At 35.1% G+C, this 14,305-nt stretch overlaps 1 protein-coding gene across 1 annotated transcript in view; it reads right to left on the reverse strand.

Annotated features, from left to right (window-relative positions):
- LOC106871741 (uncharacterized) overlaps positions 1 to 14,305 on the reverse strand; it is a 37,783-nt gene that overhangs the window by 17,331 nt on the left and 6,147 nt on the right. Inside the window, exons 2-7 of the mRNA XM_014918360.2 lie at positions 12,868 to 12,931; positions 11,902 to 11,969; positions 9,384 to 9,459; positions 7,927 to 8,032; positions 7,277 to 7,367; positions 2,765 to 2,909 (exon numbers count right to left, since the gene is read on the reverse strand). Coding sequence (XP_014773846.1) covers positions 2,765 to 2,909; positions 7,277 to 7,367; positions 7,927 to 8,032; positions 9,384 to 9,459; positions 11,902 to 11,969; positions 12,868 to 12,931 — 550 coding nt within the window. The remainder of the gene's footprint in view (positions 1 to 2,764; positions 2,910 to 7,276; positions 7,368 to 7,926; positions 8,033 to 9,383; positions 9,460 to 11,901; positions 11,970 to 12,867; positions 12,932 to 14,305) is intronic.

Below are 14,305 nucleotides of genomic sequence, written 5' to 3' on the forward strand. Positions count from 1 at the left end.
AGTAAAATATGCTATCCTTTACTTGGAAAAGGAAATAAAGACTTGTATCAGAAAGGGCAAACATTGTAAAGTGGGTGGAGATGAAAGTATATATATATATATATATAATGGTATTTTTATATAAGCTTAAGGCTTGTGGCAATCACTGCACAATGACTAAGGAAAATAGTCTAATAAAGGAGCACATAACCGCCCCCGCCCCCCCAACAGAAAAAAGAAGACTTTCCTATCTGCGTGGGAGTTGAACCCACATCCCTTTGTTAACACAACTAAGTGTGTTACCTTTACACCAGTAAATCGGCTTCCCCATTTCCATCAAATTTAAGAACTATAATAGTTCACGTTTGTTTTTATGTAAACAACCAAACTCTTCCACCACATGTGAATGCTCCTGAAGCTGCAAGAGTTCATCTGTCGTCAGCTCATTGACGACATTGTTAATGTCCCCATCGTCAACCTCAAGGCACATGGGCTTGCCAAGAGACACTATCTCCTCGATTACATGTGTCTCAGACTCAAACATCTCAAAGTCTTTTTTGGATACCCAGTCAAGCCACAGTTACCTCCATGCAGAGTTCAGCATTCTCTTTATTACACCCTACCAAGCCATATTGATGATTTTCAGGCAGTTAACAATGTTGTAGTGCTCCTTCCAAAATTCACAAAGGATTAGATTTGTATTTTCAGTGACTTCAAAGTACTGACGAAACAGGTGTTTGGTGTACAATTTTTGAAATTAGAAATCACCTGTTGGTCCATGGGCTACAAGATAGAGATGGTGTTGCATGATAGGTAAAGAGCTTTTATGTATTTAAATTTGTCCAGGATATCATCTTCGAAGTTAGGAAGTTAAAATAAAACAAAATATTCCAATATAAATCATAATATTAAATATACTACATGTATTTTAAATTATTTGGAAATATTTTCACATATTTGAACGTATTTTGAAATATTATAAGATACTGTAAGATTTATTAAGTTATAGCATGTCAGGAGAGCTATTTTAGTTGTTGTGTCATAGCCCAGTTGTGCTATGGCATTCTTCAGCCAATCAGGGTTGGGCACGTATGAATACTAGAGGCAGTTCTCTGCCCTTGAAGTGAAAAGCATGTTTTTAATCAGTTTGCGGACAGATGGCAGATGAGCCACATTTCTCTTTCAGCACGGAACAACCTCATTGTTTTTCACACCAATTTTGTGCTACTAACTCTGAATTATACCAGCTCTCAACTTGTCACATTATGAACAGCCTATTTCACTCATGCCAACTTTGCTCTGCAAAATTCTGGAGGACATCAGCTCACTACTCAGGTCATGTTATGAGCAGTATATTTTTGTTTACACTAGCTAAACAATTAGCTTATAATGACTTCCAGCTGAATCCATATTTCAAACATAAGTTCTAAAGCTTTCTCTGACTTATAAACATACACCAGCTATGCTCATATGACTTGTCAGCTCTTATTATCCTTTAATAAATTAAATTATTTGTTTAAAAAATGCCTTCTGATATTCCATTACACATACTTCTCAAAAGCTCATCTACTGAACTTTTCCACAAACACTTTCATACCTTAGATTAGTGACAAGACTCACTAAAAAGTTATTTAGGAATATTTTAGTATATTTTTAATTTTTATGAAATATTTTAGTATACTTCAAATTACTAAAAGATTTTTTAATATCATATCAAGTAAAATAAATTATTTTTACTCTATGTAAGTAGTAGCATGAAGCACTGATAGGAAATATTTGTTTGGGACATATTTCAACTTGTAAAAGTTATTTCACTATAATTTGCCATGGAGAAAATATTCTTGCTTGAAGTAAAAAGGTCTAAGAACACCACTGTCAGTTTAAAACACCCTCTGGACAAATACATGCATTTCTAGTTTGTAAGCTGTCTTCAACACCCAGTACCAAGAGAAGCAACTCTGAGCTGGTCGGAAAGCCTTAGCTTTATAAAAAAATCAGTAAATGCTATTTACATATTTGTGTGCATAAGCCACTAGGCTGGAACAAATATGTAAGTAGCAGCATGTAGGAATGTATCTCTCAGTCCAAAGAGTGCTTTAAGTTGACAATGGTCTTCTTACACCTTTTTACTTGAAGCAAGAATTTTTTCTCCACTTTAAACTGCAACAAAATAGCCTTTATAAGTTAAAATAGATCTCAAACATATTTGAACTATATTTTACTATATTTTCAGTTATTATGAAACAGTTAATATTTTTAGTTTTTATGAAATGGCTTTTTTTAAATGGTTATAAAATAGTAGCATATATTTTGAATAAGATATTTCTTAATTTCTGTATTTGTGTATAATAATGATTTATTAAAATGAAAATATTTTAATCTTGTTAATTTGAAATTTTAAACTAAAAAAAAAGTAATGAGAATAATGAGCAGAATTGTGATGATAATGTGCTAATGGTTATAATATAGTTGACAATAAGTAGTTTAATTAACATGATTATTGCTACTGGTGATGTTGAAAAGATGATGAGAGTAACAATGTTTGTGACCGTGATGTTGATCACAATAATGACAGGGGGTAAGATAATTTTGATAATGATGATTATAACGACAGCAATAGTGTTGTTAATTATGATGATAATTACACTGAAGGTAATTTAGCAGTTAATTAATTAGAGGAGCAGACATTTGAAGAATGGTAGGTGAAGGAAGAGAAGGCAAATTATAATTGGCAGACTAGCAGACAGATAAAGAGAGAAGACCAAAGAGGTTGAAGTCTACTCACAGCATTGACAGCAGGTGGTAGCAGTGAGGCAGATATGGCAACTCCAACCAATGGCCCAGAGTTACCACCCAGAACAGACAGAGACACTCCAGCACCGGATGGAAGTGCTATTAAGATACCAATCCACAGACTACGACTCATGCCTCTGGTGGGAGGAGAGAAAGAAAGAAATAAACAAACAAGCAAGTAAATAATAAACTGCTTCTTAGAAATTAACTGCTGAGATTTCAATTTAATTTTTTTTAACACTGTTTAGTCAGAGGAAGAAGGGTCTCATCATTGACCCCTTTCAAGGTCACAGAAAATGACGAGCAGAGACTGCTATCCTCAGACTGAGTGCTTACATCAGAGAGAGCTTCACTAAAGGTACCTGTGGACCAGGTGGTAGCAAATAATATTAGACATAATAATCATTCAACAGAAAAATCGTATGTAATTTTCACCAGGAAATGAGACAGGTGGGTCTTTGTAAAAGTTGGAATCTTTCCTGGTGAAGAATGCTCTATTTAAATCTGATTAGTGATTAGTGACTTTTGAGCCAGAACTAGAGAGATACAGAGACAGAAGACAAGAATCAATAAAAGCCCAGCAGTTGGTCTAGATCATAAGTTTAAAGAAATTCTAGTTGATGTGCATGAAATTAGGAAGGAGGAGATAGACAACAACTTGGAATTCTTGCAAGATAACCTGCTGTGGGCTACAAACCACATGTGGCTGGTGCAAGGTCTTGGCTAGGCAGAAGCTGTTGTGTTAGTGAAATGACACAGTAGATAGAGTTATGAAAACTAAGAGACACTCTTGGAGAGTCTGGAAGGAAGTTGAAAGCAGAGAGCACTCTCATGGCGATAGATTGGGTCATGTGAAGCACACAGAAAGGCATAGGAATGGCATTAGATGGAATCTCATGAGCATGATCGAAGATCACGATTTTTTGGACAACCTAGTGTTGCTGCCATCATCCTAGGAATAAATCTAAAGCAAGACACACAGACTGGCAGAGAACACTGACAGAATTAGCCTTAAACTCAACCCAGAAAAATGTAAAACAGTACAGAATAATGCCAGACAACAAGCTCATGTAAAAATCAGCAATAACAAGGTGGAAGAGATTGAAGAATTTGCTTAACTTGAGATGTCAGTCAGGGAAGCTAGGCATTGGGCATACTAAGCTATGAGGAAAGCAGAAAAGAATAGATTTGAACATGTTCCTCAATGTGAGGATTTGAGACATAAACTGTTCCAGATTGCAAGATAATGTGTCACAGAAAACCAAGTTAGCATAAGAGAGAAGAGTATTAGAAATAAAAATAGAGGCGCATTTGTCTTCAATGTTAATGACAAAACAGAAGCTTAGTATTGCTTTTATGAGAGTTTGTTGAACAAGGGGAATGCATAGAATAAAGATAGTCTAATCTCATGCTGACCCAACAGTGGAACTGGCAATTCAAGTTGACAGCAATATGATACATGAAGCAATTACAGGTCTGAGAGTTGTTAGCCCATCAACAATTATGTCTGATGGGCTAAATAGTTAACCAGGAAATTGTCATAAGCAATGACTGGCATAGTTGTGTCATTGTAAATTGCTAGAAGAGCAAAGGAGGTGCATTAGAGAGAGGAATTACAGAAGCATCAAATTGTTGGACCAGACTATGAAGGTCACAGAAAGAACCATGGCACAATTGATTAGGAATAGAATTAGCCTACATAAGATGTAGTTTGGCTTTATGCCTGGAAGAGGTACCACAGATGCCATCTTATTAGTGAGGTAATTTCAGAAGTACTTAGCTAAGAGTAAGCTATTTTATCTAACATAAGTTGATTTGGAGAAGGCCTTTGAAAGGATGTCATGGCCAGTGATTTGGTGGTCATTAAAGAAACAAGATGTAGATAAATGGCTTGTGAAGGCTGTATAAGCAGCATTTACATGCACAGTCAGCAATGGATAGTGAAAGTCAGCAATGGATACAGCAACAAATTTAGCAGACAGCTGCAGTCTATCAAGGTTCAATCATGTTTGATGATGTTTGAAAATGTTTCACAAAAAGCTTAATGGATGAAGATTTTTGATGAAAATGCTTGAAGATGAGATGTTTGATGAAAATATTTCATGATGATGTTTCATGATGTGTGATGAAACTGTTTGGTAAAGCTTTTAAAGAAAATTCTTGATGGATGCGACTGGTCTGATCCATTTTCAACCAGTTTGAGATGTTTGATGGAAAGTTTGATGATGATGTTTGATAAAGATGTTTGATGAAAAGGTTTCATGAAGTTGTTTGATGACAATGTTTCATGGATATAACCAGTCTGATCTGGTTTTAGCCAGTTTGAACAGGTTTAAACTGGTTTTAAATGGCTTGAAACAGTTTCAAATGGTTTGAACCAGTTTTGTCTGGCCTGATCCAGTTTGGACTGGTCTGAGTCGGTTTGGACCAGGCTAATCCAGTTTGGACCAGTAAGGGGCAGTTAGGGTTAGGGTTTGATGTTTGATGAAGATATTCTTTTACTTGTTTCAGTCATTTGACTGTGGCTGGAGTACCATATGATGATGTTTGATGAAAATGTTTGATAAATGAAGATGTTTGATTACTTGCTTAATTAATTAACTAATTAGTGAAGCAAGTAACTTGTTAATGAGCTAATTAATTAAGCAAGCATGCAACTAATTAGAAAACTAATTGATTAAACAAGCAAGACACTAATTAATGAACTAATTGAGTAAGCAAGCAACTAATTAATTAACTTATTAATTAAGTGAGCAGCTAATTATTTAACTAATTAATTAAGCAAGCAAGCAAATAATTAATCAACTAATTAGTTAAGCAAGGAACTAATTGATTAAGCAGGCAAGCAACTTATTAATTAACCAATAAATCAAGCAAGTAACTAATTAATTAACTAAGTAATTAAGCTAGTAAGTAACTAATTAATTGACCAATTAATTGAGCCAGCAACTAATTAATTTACTACTAATTAAGCAAGCATCTAATTAATTAGCTAATTGATTAAGCTAGAAAATTTTTTAATTAATTTGCTAATTAAATAATTAAACAAGCAAGCAGCTAATTAATTTAAAATAGCAGGCAGGTAATCAATTAATTAAACAAGCAAGTAATTAAGAACTGATTAATTACACAAGCAACTAATTAACTAATTATTTAGGCAAGCAAGCAACTAATTAATTAATTGATTACACAAACAAGCAACTAATTAATTAACTAATTAAGTGAGCAACTAATAATTTAATAAATTAAGCAAGTAATTAATTTATTTATTTATTAATCAAGCAACTAATTAACTAACCAATTAAGTCAGCAAGCAATCAACTAATTAATTAAGAAATTATACAAGCAGTCAGCTAATTAACACATTTATTGAGTAAGCAAGCATCTAATTAACTATCTAATTAATTAATTAAGAAACAACTAATTAATTAGATAATTAAATAAGCAAGCAACTAACTAATTAGATAATTAAATAAGCAAGCAACTAACTAATTACCTAATTAATTCAGGAAGCAACTAATTATTTAACTAATTAACATCTTCATCAAATATTATCAACAAATATTTTCATCAAACTTCAAACACCTCAAACTGGTTCAAACCTATTCGAATTGGTTTAAATTGGATAGAACCAATTGAAACTGATTAAAAGCGGTTCAAATCAGTTCAAACCAATTTAAAGTGGTTTGAACTGGTTCACTCTGTTTCAAACTAGTTCAAACTGATTAAGACCAGTTGCATCAATCAACCATTTTCAGCAAACAACATTATCAAACGTTTTCATCAAATATTGTCATAAAGCATTTTCATCAAACATCTCAGTTCAGTTCAAACCAGTTCAGACTTCAGGCCTTATGCCTACAGTAGAAAGGATTATTATTATTATTATTATTAAGGTGTTTAACATTAAAGACAAAATGCTTAACAGCATATTTTCTGACACTTTACTTTCTGTGTTTGAACACTACCATGATTAGCATTGCTTTTCATCCTTTCAGGGTTTGATAAGATAAGTAACTATTGGGTTTTGGGGTTGATGGAAACTGACAAACTCCCTACACTGAAAACTGCTTGCTTTGAACCAAAGTTTGAAACTATAAGAAAGGTTCAGAGCTGGCAGAATGGTTAGCATATCATTTCTTCAGCTCTTTACACTCTGAGTTCAAATCCCATTGAAATAAACTTTGCCTTTCATCTTTTACAGGCTTGATATAATGAATATCAAGTGAGCACTGGATCGATGTAATCAACTAATCACCTCCTGCTAAAAATTGCTGCCCTAGTCTCAAAATTTGAAATTATTATTTTTTTTTTTTCCTTGAACACTGCACACTTGAATGAAGATTGGTTTCAATTCCATCCACATTCCTGACTTCCAGGCATTTTCTTGAGGAGTCACAAAAAATGGAGGGAATACTTAAGAAATGTCACTATGTTTAAAATGACATTGCAAGTGAGAGTTGTCAAACAGTCTAAATAGATGAAAATATGAAATGATGCTTACCTGGACTTCATTTCCATAGTGGGCCATTCATCAATATATCCTGTCACTCCTTGGAGATGGATGGCACCAATGATTAGTCCAAAGATAAACCCTAGATGAAAATATATATACATGTGTGTGTGTGTGTGTGTGTGTTTGCATATATATCTTTTTATCTTTTACTTGTTTCAGTTATTAGACTGCAGTCATCCTGGGGTACTGCCTTGAATAATTTTTAGCCAAATAAAGTATGCCAGCACTTACATTTTTAAAGCTTGGTATTTATTCTATTAAACTTTTTTGCCATATAGCTAAGATACAGGAATTTAAACACACCAACACTGCTTGTCAAGTGATGGTGAGGGACAAATACAAACACACACACATGCATGCATGCACACACTTAGAGACCTTGCTTTAATGAATACTTGCTAGTGAGTAGATCCCATTAAAAGTACCTGTGGTTCAGGGAGTGATGTAAGACAGGGAGATGTCTTTATTGTTACACATGCATCATATCATACTTGACACTCATTTCTCTTTAGATTCTCCAGAGATTTTCCACATCAAACATCAATATCTCGCAATCATGTAGAATCACACATCTTCCACATGTTTCACAAAGTCTGTACATATCCAACTTGAACAATGAAAGAAAGTATCCAACTGACCACAGATAATGCACAATGCAAGACCAATTGATTCCGATCTCAGACCAAGATTTCGTAAAGAATAATTTTGGATCACAGTACCAAAAGTCCCTGCTAGTATTGGGCCCTGACAAAAGAATAGGGAAAAAATTACAAGTATAAGTAAAAACACAGTACACAAAGCATAAAGATAGGAAAGTCTAGTGAATACGAGAATTAAGTAGAACCTGCACACAGAATCTTTCTATCCAACACTCAATGTGAATTCACATCACATCTCCCTCTCTTTCTCTCCATATAAATCAACTTATACCCAATTGCTCTCTCTCTAACTATTTTGTGCTCTACTTTCTATGCAAATTAGCATTAGACATTCATGAGACTCTGCTTGTCTCCTTTCTCTCCAGGTTTTTCTTTGACAGACCATTGGGTACATAGTGATGGCTTGCCTGATAACTGACCAGTGGTTGTAATACAGCAAAAGCAAACTAGTAGCAGGGACTTACACCCCCTCACTCAGCTACAGAATTCAATGACTATTGTCATTGCTGCCTCTATTGTTATACAGACACACACAAACTGATTATCTCTCTTTTTTTTCTTTAGCTAACAATTAAATACTTTTATATTTGGACTTCATGCAGATTTTTCTTGTGTCAACCAACCAAATATTTTGTCATTATATATCTATCATCTCCATTTTTATATTTTTATTTTTGTTATAAATGTTTAGTGAGAATAGTGAAGGTGATACCTTATGACTTTTGTCTATTCTCAAGGCCTCCAAGATTGGTGAGAAAGTTATTCTCAGACTGATGACCTGACCAAGAATGATTGTAACACAAATTACCTCCATTAATGGCACCCAAAGGCCATTTGGTAATTTTAAACTGGAGGACAGATTACTATATTTGATGGCATATTAAATGCACTTTTTTTATCAAAAAAAAATCACCCTAGATCCTATATGTGAAGTTGGAGCTATATTACATACTTTAATGCACTAAAAACTTATTTTCCTGAGTATGCTAAAACCTGGGATCATCTAATATGCATCTTTTATACACTCAGATATGATAGGTCTACCACCTAAAATCTGAACTCTAAGTGAAAGGTCATTTTATGCGATATGTAAATTTTTGAAAAGGTATCTTATTATTTCTAGCTATAAATATTGCAAAATATCCAATTATATACATGATAATATATCTACTGCTGAAGATATTCAAATTTCTCTTTACAAATTTTAATGTCACATAAAATGGCCTTTTAGTCCTGCTTTCTTGACTATAACATGTGAATCTAAAATCTTTCAACAGCTACAAACAAAATAAAGTTAGGATGAATAAAGCGAGAAACATCAATTGAATGCTTCAATATTTGGTTATTAATGTGTTATGACAATAATAACTACAGACTTTTTTTTAATAAAACTAACAAGCTGTTTAAATAACAATAATATATCAAGGTTTACTTACCATCAATGGTGATATCAACATACTGGCTACTAAAACAACCGAACTGTTTTCTACCAAACCAAGAACAGAAATCATACTGCAAGAATAGAAACAGAAATAACTTGAATTCTTTAGTTAAACTTATTTAGCAAGAGAAAAGATCTGAGATTCACTGTTCAAACTAAAAATAATTGGCTTTAGTTGAATCATATCAACTATGCTTTCCCATGTTCTTATAAATTGCCTGATCACTAAATGTTTTGTTTATTCAAAATCTTTATCCTCTCAGTCATTTAAAAGTTAGCTTTTCTGAAAAGGTTTAACAAGACTGAAATATACTAAGAGTTGTCATTGTACTTGCGAAAATAAATCATTCCCCACTACATGCCCCTTTCCTATTCAATATTTAAACAATTTGAATTTCAAAGTAGTCTTGCTGGCCTTTCTTGAATAGAATTATCAGTAGCACTAATTTTGTTGTTCATTTTAATTGATTAAACACTTTATGGTTCATTATATTAATGTCATTAGCTTGTACTTAAGTATATGCTCTCTATATAGAAGGCATCACTAAGAAGTTTTCGAACAACAAAAATAACAATCTATAGAAAGAGAGAGAAGTGAAGACATATGCTACACATCTCATTTCAATTCATCCCAAAATGAAGCAAATCTATTGTAAAGTTCTCAATAAAAAGACACTGACCCCTATCCCTCTTTTATACTTTTTAACTTCTCATCAACTGGTACAAAGATACATCACTCAATACAACTCCTCCTCTCAGTTGAGGGACCTTTGTCTTGCAAAATATTCGGTAATGTCACCAGTGTTGATGGCATGTAAAAAGCACCCAGTACAGTTTGTAAAGTGGTTGGTGTTAAGAAGAGCATCCAGCCATAGAAACCATGCCAATGCAGACAGTATAGCTTGGCACAGTCATCTGACTTGCAAGCTCCTGCCAAACCATCCATGCCAGCATGGAAAAACGGATGTTTACACCCTTCTTACATATCAAGCAGGATCATCACCCTGAAGGGACTTGTGATTTACTAGGTATTGACTAGTAATTAACTCTAAGGACTTCAGATTCCAGGCCTTGTTTCCACACCTAAAATTTCTTCTCTAGATCAGGCACTGATTCGGCTTTAAGAACAAGAGTAACCAGTTTTGAATTCCTCTGTTATGACCTGGAGGACTATGGTAAATAAGAGGGGCTTCAAACTGATCCTTGGGGAACTCCCACATATATACAAAATTCATAGCTATACTCAGTGCCAACCTTCACCTTACTGACAGTATCCCTGTACATGGCTTGTACAGCTTTCACCAACCACTCATCTATCTCTAGCTTATGCATAGACCACCAGAAAAGGGAATGGGTGACCCCGTCGAAAGCTTTCCCCATGTTGACTAAAGCCAAGTACAGAGGTTTGTTCTTGGCTAAATACTTTTCCTGCAGTTGTCTTATCAAGAATATAGCATTAGTCATGCTTCTCCCTGATACAAAACCAAACAAAATATCATCTAGACTAACTCTCTTCTTAATTAGTTGAGCTATGATTTTCTCTGTAACTTTCATCACCTGGTCCAGCAATTTAATACCTCTGTAATTATTTCTGTCTAAGACATTACCTTTACTTTTGTTGCAAGCTATGATACTATTACATCAGTCATTGGGTATGATGCCCTTGTGGACAAACTGATTGACTATATGGGTGACTAGACAATATCCCACTCTGCCAGGTATTATAAGCATTTCAGTGGTGATTCCTGATGGACCAGGGGCTTTCCTTGTCTTCATATCCTTAATTACTTTATGTAATAAGTTACTGTCAATTTAGATAGTTGATTCCTCAGTTGGGTCTTCCATTAGGAAAATTCTCCTTCTCTCATGCATTCCCTACATTTAGTAGCATTTCATAAATACATTTCCAAGCCATGGAGACACACTTTTCTTCTTCAACATTATGATTTTCTTTTACACATCGTTTTGAAATCCAAAACACTTCAAGCCTCTGGTCCTCACACCACACAACATTGCAAACTTCTTCCTTTCTGCTTCTTCCCTGGCTAAATATACCTGTCTCCTAGCCAGCCTTCTGGCTATTTGATATAGCTCCCTGCTAAACCCATACTTCCAGTCCTTCCAGGCCTGTTCCTTCACTTTAATGGGCCTGTCAACTACACTGTTCCACCACTATGTCACCTTACGTCAAGAAGAGAATTTGCACCAGCCACAAATTCGGTCAAATGCCCCCAGCAAGGTGTCCTATTGGAACCTCCAGTTGTCTTACACATTATTTGTCACTATATCCTCCTCTTTTTTTTCAACTGCTTCAAGTAACACATCTCTAAATCTCTGACCATTCAGAGGATCTTTATGCTTCCAGACTATTCTTATATGTATATACCATAGTTTCTTTGTTGTACATTTATGCCCTGATTACTGATATTCTACTTAGAAGTCAGTTGAGGATCTACGAGGATTTACACAACTAATTATTGAAGTGTATTTATTTCTCTTTTGCATATACTAACCTTGCTAAAATTATGAGCATACAATAGTCAAATGTAAAAACAGCACCAGTATGGACGGAATCTACCACCTGGAAGAGAACAGAAATTTTGAAGATGATGACAGTGATGATGATGATGAAAACAACAACAATGATGATAATAATCTTTTATTCATAAACCAATGAGGGTTCATTTAAAAAACTGGAGATGGTATAGGTCAATACAATACAAATAAAGTGGGACTCAAGCATGTAAATACAGAATAACAATGAAAATTACAACAACCAAAATACCCAAAAGAGGAAAGTGTGTGTCTTCAATCCTTTCAACCTGGTCCATCATGTAACCTCTTTCCCTCTTTCGCTAAGACAAAGAAACACTACCTGCCCTTACCAGCCAAAGGAAGGTGGTCTTCATAATGGACTCAGCCAATAGCCAGATCCATCCTACACATGACAGCAGATGTTCAACATAAACCCACAAGTCAGCAATGCTTGGGCACTGGACAAGGAAATGCTGAACAGTTTCATTGCTCTGCACACACCTCAAGCAAGCCCAGCTGATGGCACTTCCATGTCTATAGAGTTTATCCCAAACCAGCAGTGTCCTCAATAGCACTGCCAGGCCAACGATTTCTGGAAGTTATCCATAGGCCCTAACCTGAAAGTCTTCCGGAACAGACCAGCCAACTCATTCTCATTGATGCCCAGAGATTTCCCAAGAATGTCATCACACTTGTCCACTACTAATCCTCTTTAGAATGCCTGAGCAGAACTTCCACCGACCGCATTGCCCAACTGACAGAGATCTGTAAGCACCTGACAACACTCTAGATGCCAGGTGCCCTACCTTGATCCAGGACTGAAACTCAGACAAAAAGATGAGCAGTGGAAAATCCTGTCTGACAAACAGAGACTACAATCACTCACCAGCTCACTGCCTTACTCACTTTTTTGTAATAACAACAATAAAACAATAAGGACTGACCTGTGCCACAACTAGACGGGACTTCACAGATTTCTTGAATTTGCTTTCATTTTCTTTCTTTATACTGCAACAACAACAATAATAAAATTTCCTCAGAAAGTATATGATTACAAGTTTATAGAGATGAGAATATAGTTGATTGAACTGAACTCAATATATAACTGGTACTTGCACTATCAAGCTCAGCTCCCAGGGAGATGAAATGCAAATCTAACCACTTGAGGTATCATTAATCTCTCATCTAGCATAAAGCCACCTTTCTCTGCAGTAACCCCAACACTGATAAAGGGGATTGTAGTCTTGTGAGTTGCACAGTGACCTCACTAATGGTGGTGCCTTGAAAAAAATGACAGTTAATACAGTCCGTAAAGTGGTTGGCATTGGGTAGGGCATCCATGCCAAAATAGACAAAAGAGCCCAATGCAGTCCTCAAATCTGTCAGAGCCTGCAGGAATTGTCCAATCTATTGCCACCATGAAAGATGGGCATTAAATGAAGATGATGATGATGACAATGATGATGATAATAGTGATGCATATTCAGTAGTCTGAAAGTGAGACCTTTTTGACTACTTCAAACACATTAATGATTACTCAAATTCAGATAAGGAATATAGTTGATTACATTAGACTTGTTATCACATATATGGAATGGTGCTGCTGCTACACACGCTAACATCCCTGACAACATCCAAAAGAAGTTCATTCAGATGATTGTCTAAAAAATCCCTCACTAATACACTGCAACTACTAGTACATAGACAAAATGTTTATTCTCACTGTCTGTTGCACTGCTACTACATCAGCCTCTGCTCTACTGAACCAGCAAGTTCCACCCAGGCCCACCTGCCAGAACTATCTCTCCTCTCCTTCATGTTATCCTTATTATATCCCACATCTCAAAACAGAACAAAACACTTTGCTGAGTCTTGTCTACTCAGAACCCAGTCTTAGAGGGCCTGCAAAGGCCATGGGTAGAGTTTTTTCTTCCCGTTATTTCTAGCCATTTTTCTCTTTTTTTTTCTTTTCTTTTCTTTTTTCTTTTTCTTTTTTTTTTTGTCTCTAGACATCAATTAACAAATATTCAAACTGCAGTGTGGGAAAGCTAGCATGGCATGAGTATTTCTCTCACTCCTACTCTGAAGTGTGTATACATTTCTTTGATGGACTCTGTATAACGTGTATATATATATATATTATTATGATTGACCGTTGACTGGACACTATTCAATTTTTTTTCTCCGTGTGTTTCTCCTTGTCTCCGTATTCTTTCTGTTGAAGAGCGTAGCTCGAAACGTCAAAGACTTTCCGTATTCCCGAGCGTCATACTAATACATCCTTTTGTTATTTACACCACCTGTCCTCGTCTGTTGTTGTTTTTTCGTATATTCTCCCATATATATATATATGTGTATGTATATATATATATATATATATAT

Source organism: Octopus bimaculoides, chromosome 8 (assembly GCF_001194135.2).
Source record: "Octopus bimaculoides isolate UCB-OBI-ISO-001 chromosome 8, ASM119413v2, whole genome shotgun sequence".
NCBI classification, from domain to species: Eukaryota; Metazoa; Mollusca; class Cephalopoda; order Octopoda; family Octopodidae; genus Octopus; species Octopus bimaculoides.